At 38.0% G+C, this 12,449-nt stretch overlaps 1 protein-coding gene across 2 annotated transcripts in view; it reads right to left on the reverse strand.

Annotated features, from left to right (window-relative positions):
- Positions 1-12,449, reverse strand: part of chl1b (cell adhesion molecule L1-like b) — a 513,752-nt gene that overhangs the window by 228,446 nt on the left and 272,857 nt on the right. For both annotated transcript variants that reach the window (XM_067998921.1, XM_067998919.1), the window contains 2 exons: positions 3,707-3,808; positions 2,490-2,681 (listed from right to left, as the gene is read on the reverse strand). In XM_067998921.1, coding sequence (XP_067855022.1) covers positions 2,490-2,681; positions 3,707-3,808 — 294 coding nt within the window. The remainder of the gene's footprint in view (positions 1-2,489; positions 2,682-3,706; positions 3,809-12,449) is intronic.

Below are 12,449 nucleotides of genomic sequence, written 5' to 3' on the forward strand. Positions count from 1 at the left end.
CCAATGACTGAACCTGAGTAGAATATCTAGTATAAAACCCAAAAATCTAACAGGGTAATCTGACAGATAGTTAAGAAAGGGAATTTATAGGGGAGACAGAAATGAATCTTTTTTCTATTAGCGAAATTTAAAACAATGGAACATAACCTTAGAATTCAAACTAATCCAGTTAAAAACAATGAAAAAGAATCATCCCACTAAAGGTTGAGAGAATGTGGAATGCACTGCACCAAATGGCTATTGAACCAATTAAGATGTTTAAAAGGGGGCAAGCTATTTACTTGGGAATTAAAGATATGGAGAAAGGGCTGAGATTTGGGATTAAAACGATACAACTTTCATAGGCAACAAAAGGCTCGATGGGATGAATGACATACTCCTTTTATGGATTATGTTCCATTGTTTTAAATTTCACTAATAGAAAAAAGAGTCATACTAACTATGATTTGCCCTGTTAGATTTTTGGGTTTTATACTAGATATTCTACTCAGGTTCAGTTACTATGCTATTAAAAGTCTATGCTTTAAGGTATAAATGCCCTGGTGCTTTAATTAACTCTTCAACAGGAAATGTTACTGCCACAGGTTGGCCTGATACGGTAAATGCTGATGGTTCACATTGATTATTCCAAGATCATCAACTGGTTTATTCTACTAGATGTTTGACCAAACTATGCTGATCAATGAACAGTCATTAGCTTGAGACAAGGTATTTTTGATGTATTCAAAGTAAAGTGAAACTTTATCAAGACATTATTGGTGAACATGAAAATTTGCAAAGCAATTTACAGGCACCAAGAGTTAAGAAAGAATAACATTTCAATGCATACCAGCAGTAAATCCAGTTGCAATACAATAAAATGCAAATTAGAAATAATGTAAGTCTGATAGAAAATTAAATTCCTGGGGAAAGTAGGGGAAAAAATACTGAACGATGTCTAAATTCAAATGGAAGTTACAAATGCAACCTCAGTAGCAGCTGCACTGTGAACAAATGAATGAGACTCCAAACTTGTAATTGTTACTTTTTGGTGCCAGAGTGGTTGATTGTCAGTCATTAACACTTATCATGTTGTTAAAAGGGTATTAAGCTTGTAATGACCTGACTTAACTTTCTATGGCGAGTTTAATGGGTAATTAATGGCAAATCATAGAATCATAAAATCATTACAATACAGAAGGAGGCCATTCGACCCATGGAGGCTGTGCCAAATACAGTAAGTTCCTAAAAAAAGGGGAGGCTAAGGGCGAGATACCGATTTCGCGAAGCTAACAGTGGAGTGGCGCAAGTCAGACAGCAACTTTTGGATATTCTCCTTTAACCGCACATCTGCTCCTTGCCTGAAGCTGCTGTGCCATTTACCTAGAAATAACAGCGAGTGCCATTAGCCTTGCCATTATTGGTTAGACCACACTTGGAGTACTGTGCACATTTCTGGTCTCCATATTATAAAAAGGATATAGATGCATTGGAGAGGGTGCAACAAAGATTCACAAAGATGATACCAGAACTCAGAGGTCTTTAAGATTATGGAAGGGTTTGATAGGGTAGATGTAGATAAAATGTTTCCAATTGTGGGGGAGACCAAAACCAGTGACCATAATTATAAGATAGTCACTAATAAATCCAATAGGGAATTCATGAGAAACTTCTTTACCCAGAGAGTGGTAAGAGTTTGGAACTTGCTACCCCAAGGAGCTGTTGAGATGAATAGCATAGATGCATTTAAGGGGAAGCAAGATAAGCGTGTGAAGGAGAAAGGAATAGAAGGATATGTTGATAGGCTTAGATGAAGAGGGGTGGGAAGAGGCTCGTATGGAGCATAAACACTGGCACAGACCAGTTGGACCGAGTGGCCTGTGCTGAGGACTCTATGTAATTTTGACAGTAAATTCTGGCTTAATGAATTATTCCATAACTTTAACCAATTTTTGGGCAATGAATGATTCGATTTTTACAGTCAACATTCAGATAATGATTTATTCCATACGAAAATATGAAATAATTATCTGTGAAAGTCTGAATGGTGTAGGGTAGGTGATGGAGAGAGAGAGACAGAGAAAGTGAGAAAGAAAGAAATAAAAAAAGAGGCACACAGATAAACAAAGAAAGACAGAGAGAAGGAGACAAAAATTAAAGACGGAATTAAAATGAGAGACCAACAACAGAAGAAGAGGGACACAAGGATACTCTTTATAGGTCAACCAGTGCAAGGAAAAGAAATCAAAGAAAACTAATATGCAGGTCATGGCTACAGAGTAAGAGCTAGACAAAGTAGGAAATTGGAATCCCCCCATATATTGTGATACTTTGATGTGCCTTGAAGAAATGCAATACTAAAATGGAAATCTTCCAGCAGGTATAGCTAAGAGAATTAATGCATTCCTAAACTAATTTTTATTGTTGCCATTTTAATTCTTATTATCTACAGTTTGCTAAAAGTCTTATTTTGATAGGAAAGGAATAAATTGTCATTTTCATTTACATACCTGCAGATTTTGTCGTGTGCTTTCTCGAAGGCAAACTGGGATGACTTGTGCCCACTTTATTTCGAGCTGATATACGGAACTGGTAGGTCACGTAAGGGGAGAGCTGCAGTACAACTGAAGTTTGATTTCCATCAATTCTTTCCTTCTCATGCCACCTTCCAGGTTCAAATGTATTTTCCTCCACGATAAACTCTACAAAAAATTGAAGTTGCTTCAGATATTAATAAATATATAAAATAACATGGAAAATTCGGTATTTGTTTTACATTACTAGGAGATACAAATTATAATTTTTTGTTTGAATTTTTTTGATAACTATTATGATCATTGAAGACTTAGTTGTGATGCAGTAATTAATTGATAAAACAGCAGACATTGAAACTTAATCTTTGAGACATATATTAGACGAACATTTCTCATGCAACTGTTGAGTTTTGAGACTTTGTATTCAAAGCAGTTCTGCCCTCTGTTTTGCACAAGCAGAAGTTTAAATTTCAAAAATAGACATATCAGCATTTTTGTTCATTCACATCATTTTCATAAAGTACAAAGAATATTATATTTAAACACCATAACAGAAAAACAAACATATTTTACTTTGTTGTGTAATTAAAAAAATACTTTTTCCCCATTAAAAAGATAAGAAAGGTTAAAATGACTCTGATGTTACATGATTATTTGTGCATTATTTGCCATCATTGATTTTTATGGCTGGAAATCTGCTTGTGAATTCTAACATTTGAATTTAGTGCAGGTGGAACCAGATTATTCTGAGGATTTTTTTTGCAAACCAAGGTGGAAATGGAGCATTTTCTCTTTATTTGCACATAGTAGCAGTGTGAAGCACTCCTCGGTTAGATACAGAACAGGTTAGATGTTGGGCAAACCTCCCGGTACTCTGCCCCAACAATCTAATTCAGAAGAGGATCCTTTGCTTTAACATTTCCTTTATCAATGCTAGCCATTTATTTTTGCACCTTTAAATGCTGTCAACTTGACACCCAATTAAAAGCAGTCCTGTGTGGCGTATTTAGCCCCATTCGGACTTATTTCAGATGTGATCCTAATAGCCATCCAAATCAGAAGAATTTCTATCCATTTGTCTGGGATCAGAATCAAATCCAAGCCTCCAATTATTCACCATGTTCCCCTCTTTGAGCACCACTTAAAAAAAGATAGGAGGAAAAGATATTTATAAAATATTAAGCTTTACCTACCAGTTATGGGACTATTATGGCTATTTCCAGGCTTCCATTCTAACCTAACACTCCAGTTCAGCAGGATAGACAATTCCAAATCTTCCGGTGACCCTGGAACATCTAACAGAAATAATCTTTTTAAATGTCAATCATTTTTGCAAACGCACAACATACTCAAAATTGGAAACAAAAGCTGTTAAATATTCAATGTGTTTTGCCCAAGGATAAATTAACATTGACAGATGCTGTTTAGAAATAATGATGAAAGCTTCCAGATTTTCCATTAATAACAAAGAAACAATAATAATGGCATGACAAAAAAAATCAATCCTTGTAAATCTTTTGGTTGCTTCATGTAGTTTGTACCTGTGGCACTGACTGTGTCACGCTGTTTCCAACTTACTGAGATTCACAAAAATCAATATAATGCCTAGTGCTGGAAAGGATTTATTTTCCAGTTTCACGAACAACCAGCAGCTAATAAAAAAGAATTCTAAAAAAAGTGAGTCAGTATAATTCTCTTCCTTGCATGTAGCAAAACAGCAGTTTGTAACATTCCTGTATCTGAAGCATATATATAAGCAAAAATTCTATAATTATCTGTAGAAAATAGAAAACAGTTGACAGTGTAAAACTGCTAAATGACTAATAATCCTTTGACATCGAACAAAATATTTATTTGCTTGCTCACAAAAGCTCATAGAAACATAGAAACAAAGAAAATAGGAGCAGGAGTAGGCCATTCGGCCCTTCAAACCTGCCCTGCCATTCAATATGATCATGGCTGATCCTCTATCTCAATACCATATTCCCGCTCTCGCCCCATACCCCTTGATGTCTTTTGTGTCTCGAAATCTATCTAGCATGAATAAATATTTTATGCTTTTATATTTTTCCATGATTCTGTAATGCAACTTTTGCCCATATTGTGTCACTAAAAATTGAACAAGAAAAAGCCTTTAGGTCCCGAAGAAATCTATTCCTATTTCATAGATCAACCCCACCAACCTCATAATATCTCTTCTCTGTCCAGGAATACATCCAGATGTCTCTTGAACTCTTCATGCTGTTCAAATTCATTGGGAATTTGAAAATTTCATAACTTTATTCCCCTTTGGATGATACAGATCCATCTGACTTCCTTTCTTACTCCTGACTTTCTAATTTTAATGTTTAATCCTTTGATATTTGAAATGTTCATTAAAATTTGCCTGGATCTATCTTGTCTATTCACTTGTTAATTAGGTCACTTTGGAACCTCAAACTTTCCCAAGAAAGTAACCAATTAACATGTGCTCATAAGACCATGAGAGATCGGAGCAGGCTTAAGAAACTTAAATTTCTGATACACAGCATCATCTTTGTTTCTTGTCTTTCAAAAATAAATATAGCCAATATTTTTCCTCTCGTTTTGAGCCAAATACTGCACGCAGTACTCCAACTGAAGTTTTATTAAAATTCTTACACAGGGTCAGTATTACCTCTTAGATGGTTAGCCGGTTAGCTGCTTCTTTATGCAATCAGGCAGAGTCAACACGGCTTTGTGAAAGGGAAATCGTGTTTGACTAATTTATTCGAGTTCTTTGGGGAAGTAACAAGCAACGTGGATAAAGGGGATCCTGAGGATGTGGTGTACTTGGATTTCCAGAAGGCTTTTGACAAGGTGCCACATCAAAGGCTACTACACAAAATAAGAGCTCATGTTGTAGGGGGTAACATATTAGCATGGATAAAGGATTGGTTAGCTAACAGGAAACAGAGGGTAGGCATGAATGGGTCATTTTTGGGTTGGCAAGATGTAATGAGTGGAGTGCCACAGGGATCAGTGCTTGGTCCTCAACTATTTACAATCTATATCAACGACTTGGATGAAGGGACCGAATGTATGGATGCTTAAATTTGCTGATGACACAAAGGTAGGTCGGAAAATAAGTTGTGAAGAGGACGTAAGGAGTCTGCAAAGGGATATAGATAGGTTAAGTGAGTGGCCAAAAATTTGGCAGATGGAGTATAATGTGGGAAAATGTGAACTTGTCCACTTTGGCAGGAGGAATAGAAAAGTAGTATATTATTTAAATGGAGAGAGATTGCAGAACTCTGAGGTACAGCAGGATTTGGGTGTCCTAGTACATGAATCACAAAAAGTTAGTACGCATGTATAGCAAGTGATTAGGAAGGCAAATGGAATGTTATCATTTATTGCAAGGGGAATGGAATATAAAAGTAGAGATGTTTTGCTACAGTTGTACAGGACATTGGTGAGACCTCATCTAAAATAGTTTGTGCAGTTTTGGTCTCCTTATTTAAGAAAGGACATAATTGCTTTAGAGGCAGTTCAGGGAAGGTTCACTCGACTGATTCCTGGGAAGAGGGGGTTATTTTATGAGGAAAGGTTGGACAAGTTGGGCCTGTATACATTGGAGTTTAGAGGAATGAGAGGTGATCTTATTGAAACACATAAGATCCTGAAGGAACTAGAAGAGGTAATGCTGAGAGGATGTCTCCACTTGTGGGAGACTAGAACTAGGGGCCACAGTTTAAAAATAAGGGGTCTCTCATTTAAGACGGAGATGAGGAGAAATTTTTTCTCTCAGAGGGTCGTGGGTCTCTGGAACTCCCTTCCCCAGAAAGCGGTGGAGGCAGGGTCATTGAATATTTTTAAGGCTGAGTTAGATAGATTCCTGATTAACAATGCAGTCAACGGTTGTAGTAGGTAGATGGGAAAGTAGGGTTGAGGTCACAATCAGATCAGCCATAATCTTATCAAATGGCAGAGCAGGCTCAAGGGGCTGAATGGCCTACTCCTGCAAACTTCCCACCTGGGAATTAAAACTCCCCCTAATATCTGTGATATAACTTTAGCCTAAGCCTTTTAGAAGAGCTTTATACCTGGTCTTGACAAACAGTTTAAAATATTGAATAAAGCTGATACAATTGCCTGCTCCTCTCTATCTTCATTAAATATTACAAGTTTTTAGTGCATAATTTACAGCATACAGATAAAGGCACATAAAATAAAAAAAAGAAAATGGAGAGTTCTTTATAATAGTTAGGATACATTTTTCTGGGGCTGCATTGCTGTTTCACATTGTACCAGAAAATGTTCCATTTCCTGCACATTTTGCAATCCGCGAACACTTCATATTACTTTCAAGTAAGACCACTTTACTAAAAAAATGCACCCACGTTGAGTTGGCTGATCTAAATTGAAATGTCATTAGGAGCATTGCAATTGGCTTTGGTATCCCTGGGTAAAGGAACAGAAAATTGGTCAGAGTTCCCACTCCAAGTTGCTGTCAGGTGACCGCTGCTGAAACTGGCATGTGCAGATGTTGGGTGAGAACAGGACCATTCATGGCTCTGATATCTACTGCAGTTAAATAACCTCCCAACATTTACTGTCAAGGCTGAGACATCAATATTGATCCCTTGAGCAAGGTACTTGAGGGTGACTAGTACCCATAAAACCATACTCTGACAAGAAGTCAATGTTTTCAAGAAAGGGGAGAAAATTGACAAGTAAAAGAAAATCTACCTAGAATATTAAAAATCTTTACTTCTGCTGCACTTCCTGTGTGCATCATTTGACTTCCTGGTGGAACATTTTTGTGTCAACTTTAGCCATTATGAATTCTTATATCTGCACTGAACATGGGTTTTGACTATGTCAACTTGTTGTGCAGGCATCATGTTTGCCGAATCTAAAGTAGCAAATACATTAAATTTGAAAGCCATTTATGCTCAAAATCCACAAGCGACCGCTATAAACATGTATTCCCAAACCTCCATACGGCTTTCCGAGTACAGTTGAGGTTCCCTTTAATTATCACATGAAATGGCTTCCTCCCAACTTGTACTATAGTGGATTGTGGGCGGAGCCAGAAACTGATGGTCGTCAGGCGTGCTGAGACAAAAAAAAGGCGTCGGAAGTCTCCACTGTCTCATCTGATGCCAATTTGCATTTATTTATGAGCCTTTCGCCGGTTTTTGATGGGAGCTCCAGCTGTCAGAATGGAGGCTGTCCCGAAAATCCGGATGGATGGCACCTCAGCAGTAGGACGGTGCTTTCACCAGTCACCTAATTTTGGACCCACTACCGCCAAAATTTTTAATTGCAAACGGAGCAGTAGCAACATGAAAACCACCCCCATTATTTTAGAAAAATATATAAATCAAGTAGGTGCACAACCTAGTTTAATTTTGCATTTATCAACTGCCTCATCCAAGGTCATACCTAATAGCTCAGTCACTAGTATACAGGCACCTCTACATTGTCTGCTTCTGCCACTAATATTTTCCCATATTCCACGCTGTCACGCTGCACTGTGTGGAATGGGTGCCCAGCTTCTGTCACAGCTGCCATTTGAGTGAGTATCTTCTGCTTGGTGTTGAGGGGTTCATTCTCATCACCAATGCTAAGTTTGGTGTAGCTGGTTCACATCACATAACAAGAATGGCAAGGAACTAGAGTAATCATGGCAAATGCAATTATGTGAAAATATGGGTGTTTAACAGGTGCTATAAGATATTTAATAACCAAGTTTGCAACATGTTTATTTTACATAATTTACCAAATGGATTGTTTCTCACTACTTTCTCTTTTGTAACAAAAGTATGCTATAATAGCAGCATCCTTCATGTGTCACAGCTTGAAAACAACTTGAAACTTGGAGCAGGGAGCTCAGAATTGGGCTATGAACTGGAAACATTAATTTTTCAAAAAACTCGGAGACAAGGAGCTCTGAATCGGGCTATTAACACTTGGCATTATTTAAAACAACTTGGTGCATGGTGCTCCGTCAGGGTTTAGAAGAAGGAGGGATGAATATTCAAAAAATGATACCAGGGTCTGGAGCAATGTGACTTATTTTTTGGGTTAGTGGGAAGAGGGAAAAAACGAACCAGGCTAGCAGGCACACTCAGAATTCAGCAGATACCAAAGAGGACAGGGCTACAGTACCGTCACTGGTAGTAGATCAAGGTGACAGGGCAGAAAATGTGCAGTAGGAACACCAGTACTGGGAGGGTGTAATCACAGTGTAACAAGTTTACATAATTGTTTCCATTATAAATGTAGACATGGGAATTTATAAAGGAAAATGCTGACACAAAAAGTGTGACATATCTTGACAATAGGAAGTCAAGTGGAGCAAACAGAAAGTGTGTGCAGACATAAGACTTTTAAAATATTACATATACTTTAAAATTTGAACACCTTTCTAAATAAGTTCTAAGTTTATAATTTTAAAAAACATCAGTTTTGGTGATCAGGCCATTTCAATCTTTTCCCTCGCTTGCTCCTCTGGAGGGCATCCCTGATGTCTGAAGCCATAATGGCCATCCCACTTTCAATGACCTGGGCTCGCAAATGGCATCAACAAACATTCCCCAGACCTAGCCCCTGCCGTGTCTCCTAGCTTCCAAATTTAAGTGCCGGTGGCGAGGATGTCTGGGGACGGCAGGGAATTGAAGGATGCAGCAGGAGGAGCAACAAGTCGGGCTCCCCTTAAAACCATGAAGGAAGTAGATGATTTGTGGGCTCTAGTCCAGAATGTGTCCACCCCTGCCAGATACTGACTGGTCCAAATCCGTTTAAAAAAAACAGCCTCCCTCTGTTTTTGTTTAAATGTGAAGATTGCATTCAAAAATATATAGGATGGCTCTGCTCTGATTTTTTAAAAATATATAAAGCAACTCTTCTGTTTTTCTATCGTATAAAAAATTGCCCTGCGCAATTTGTTTTAATAAAAAAGACCGACTCCACTCAGTTTAAAAAAAAATGACCAGGCTCCTATCAGTGTTTTGAGACTGAAGCCACTGGCTCCTAATATGGCCTTCTCGCCAATATCTCCCACTCTGGCTGACAGCGCATACGCCCCTGCTCAATAGGTGCTGACTTCCTGGTCGATATTTCACAAGTGCACTATCACATAGCGCATGTAAAATCCACTGAGGAAAAATGGACCGGGTAGGAATCCAGCTCAAGTTTTCAATGTTAATATGAATTGAAGGTTTATAACTATAAAGCATATCTATGTAGGAAGACAAATATCCATGAAATATTTTGCAGCACTTTCAGAAGATACTGTTTAAAGGTAACTATATGGAGGGAGAAGGTATTTTCAATCTAAAGTACCATCCATAAATCTTGTAAAAAAAAAGTCTCTTACTTGTTAACTGAAAGATCACATTTTTAGAATCACATACTAGACACAAGTGTTCAACCAGTAGGTGTATCTCATTATGGTGAGAAAGGATTGCACACTTGACAACTCCTGGATGCTGATTACAGCAACCCAACAACAATTAGAGTTCAAAAACACATGGGACCCAAGCTGCACAGGTTTATTTCTCCCCTTTTGTCCTTAAGGGAACAGTTCTTCAGATAAGAATATTTTCTCCTTCCCACGTTGCACTAATCACCTTTAAACAGAAGGAAGGCCCTCATTTCCAGCCTGCTGCATGGTTTCCAAGGGTTAGATAGCTCGCAGGCTGGTTTGAAGTCGTACCCCTGCTGCTGCAGCAAGGTAGATTTGGGACAAAGGCTTCCTTGGTGACAAGAATATTGATCTTTTCTTTTGAAAGAAAAAAGCCAAAGAAATTTATGGTAAGTCTTTTTTTCCATAAAATGGGGAAGTGCTTTGAACAAAAAGTACGCCATGGACTTTTCATCCCTTTAAGCAGTTTTGCACGTTACTCTAAACCAAAGATACGTTATTAATTTTTACAATGGTCGAATACTTGAGTATATATTCTCTTAAAATTATAGAAACAAATAGAGTAATTTTCTAAGAAATTATTCACTTTTTCACTTCCATAATGCACCTCTCAAATAGTTCAGTTACTAAAAGCTGCACAATTGTCATGACTGAACTCTGAAGTATGTCCTCAAATACCCTCAGCTAGCAGCATTAACTGTTTTCGTTTTTCTTTAATTACTGATAGTAAAGTAGAGTTCGTTGGATTTGTTATCTGTAATATGGCTGTACTGAAGATCACAGGCTCCAGTCTAACAGCAACCCGTAGTCCTGGTTATGTCCACACAGACGGTTGACAGCTCTGAAGGTAAACAACTATATGTAAGTAATTAAACAGAAACAGAGATAGTTTGTTGTTGTGAGTACCAATTATTTTGGAAGTATTTTAGCATTTAGTATTAAAATAGGTGGTGGATGAAACAGCATAGTTAGTTTTAATACCAGTGTTGTTAATTTACAATTTATGTAAGGCATAGTATATTCTATTATTTTAACTGGATGATGTTAAGATTTGTCTCTGTGTATTTTTATATATTTATCTGCATTTCTCCTACATGATTTACCAGATGTTAATAGCAGTACAATGAAATTGGTTCTATTAAAGGAGGCAGCATGAAACAATCCAACTGACTCAGACCTGCCATGTTATACCTTGCATGTTTCAGAAGAAAGAGCAACACTGAGTGTGTACATCACTTGTCTGCTGACGCATCTTTCAACCTAATTACCAGCGTGAATCAGCCAGCCTGGGGCAATTGATGCTGGTAACAAAGTTAATTGAAGTTCTTTTAAGTTATGTTGTCTTCAACTGTTACATTGGAGCCAACACAATGTGAATGCATAGTCTGATTTTGCTTTTTAGAGAGTCTGATGGGAAATACATTTGGGGTGCCAATTCCAGAGGAATTACTATATCCTGCTGTTACATTTGCAACTTAGAGAGGAGATGCAAGGTGCACAGATGACTTGGAGAGACAAACAGCATTAGGATAAAGAGTAGTTCAGAAATGAGAGCGATCAGACAGGGGGAAATGCGATGCAGACTAAGATGGGTTTGGAGTGCATGTGTGTAAATGCATGGAGCGTGGGAAATAAGGTTGGTGAGCTGCAGGCACAAGTCACCACATGCGACTATGATAATAATGGCAATAACAGAGACCTGGCTCAAAGAAGGGGAGGATTGGGTACTTAATATTCCTGGCTACAATGTATTCAGGAAAGAAAGGAGGAAAAAAGGCAGTACTGATCAAATATACTGTTACAGCACTAGAAAGGGATGATGTTCTTACGGGGTCAAAGACAGATTCTATGTGGTTATAATTAAGGAACAATAGAGGAGCTATTACGCTACTTGGTGTGTACAAAAGGCCACCAAATAGTTGGAAGGGGATAGAGGAGAAAATTTGCAAGCAAATTACAGAAAGATGCAAGAACTGTAGTGAGAATGGGGGACTTCAATTATCCCAATATAGACTGGGATAGTAACAGTATAAAGGGCAAAGGGGGGGGGAGGGAATTCCTGAAATGTGTACAAGAGAACTTTCTTGATCAGTATGTTTCCAGCCCAACGAGGAAGGAAGCAGTGCTGGATCTAGTTCTGGGGAATGAAGTGGGCAAGTGGAGCATGTTTCAGTGGGAGAGCATTTGGGAACCAGTGATCACAATATTAGGTTTACAGTAGTTATGGAAAAGGACAAGGAAAAATCAAATGTGAAAACACTTAACTGGAGGAGGGCTAATTTCAGTGAGTTGAAAAGGGATCTGGCCCAGGTGGATTGGAATCAAAGATTGGCAGGTAAAACAGAAAATGAGCAGTGGAAGGCCTTCAAAGTTAATAAGAGATAGTTCGGGTACAGACTGGACACATTCCCACAAGAGGGAAAGGAAGGATAGCCAAAGATAAAGCTCCCTGGATGACTAAAGATATAGAGATTAAAATGAAACTAAAAAAGTAGGCTTATGATAAATGTCGAGTTCATAATTCAGTAGAAAATCAAGCTGAA

The sequence above is a fragment of the Heptranchias perlo genome, chromosome 17 (genome assembly GCF_035084215.1).
Source record: "Heptranchias perlo isolate sHepPer1 chromosome 17, sHepPer1.hap1, whole genome shotgun sequence".
NCBI lineage: Eukaryota > Metazoa > Chordata > Chondrichthyes > Hexanchiformes > Hexanchidae > Heptranchias > Heptranchias perlo.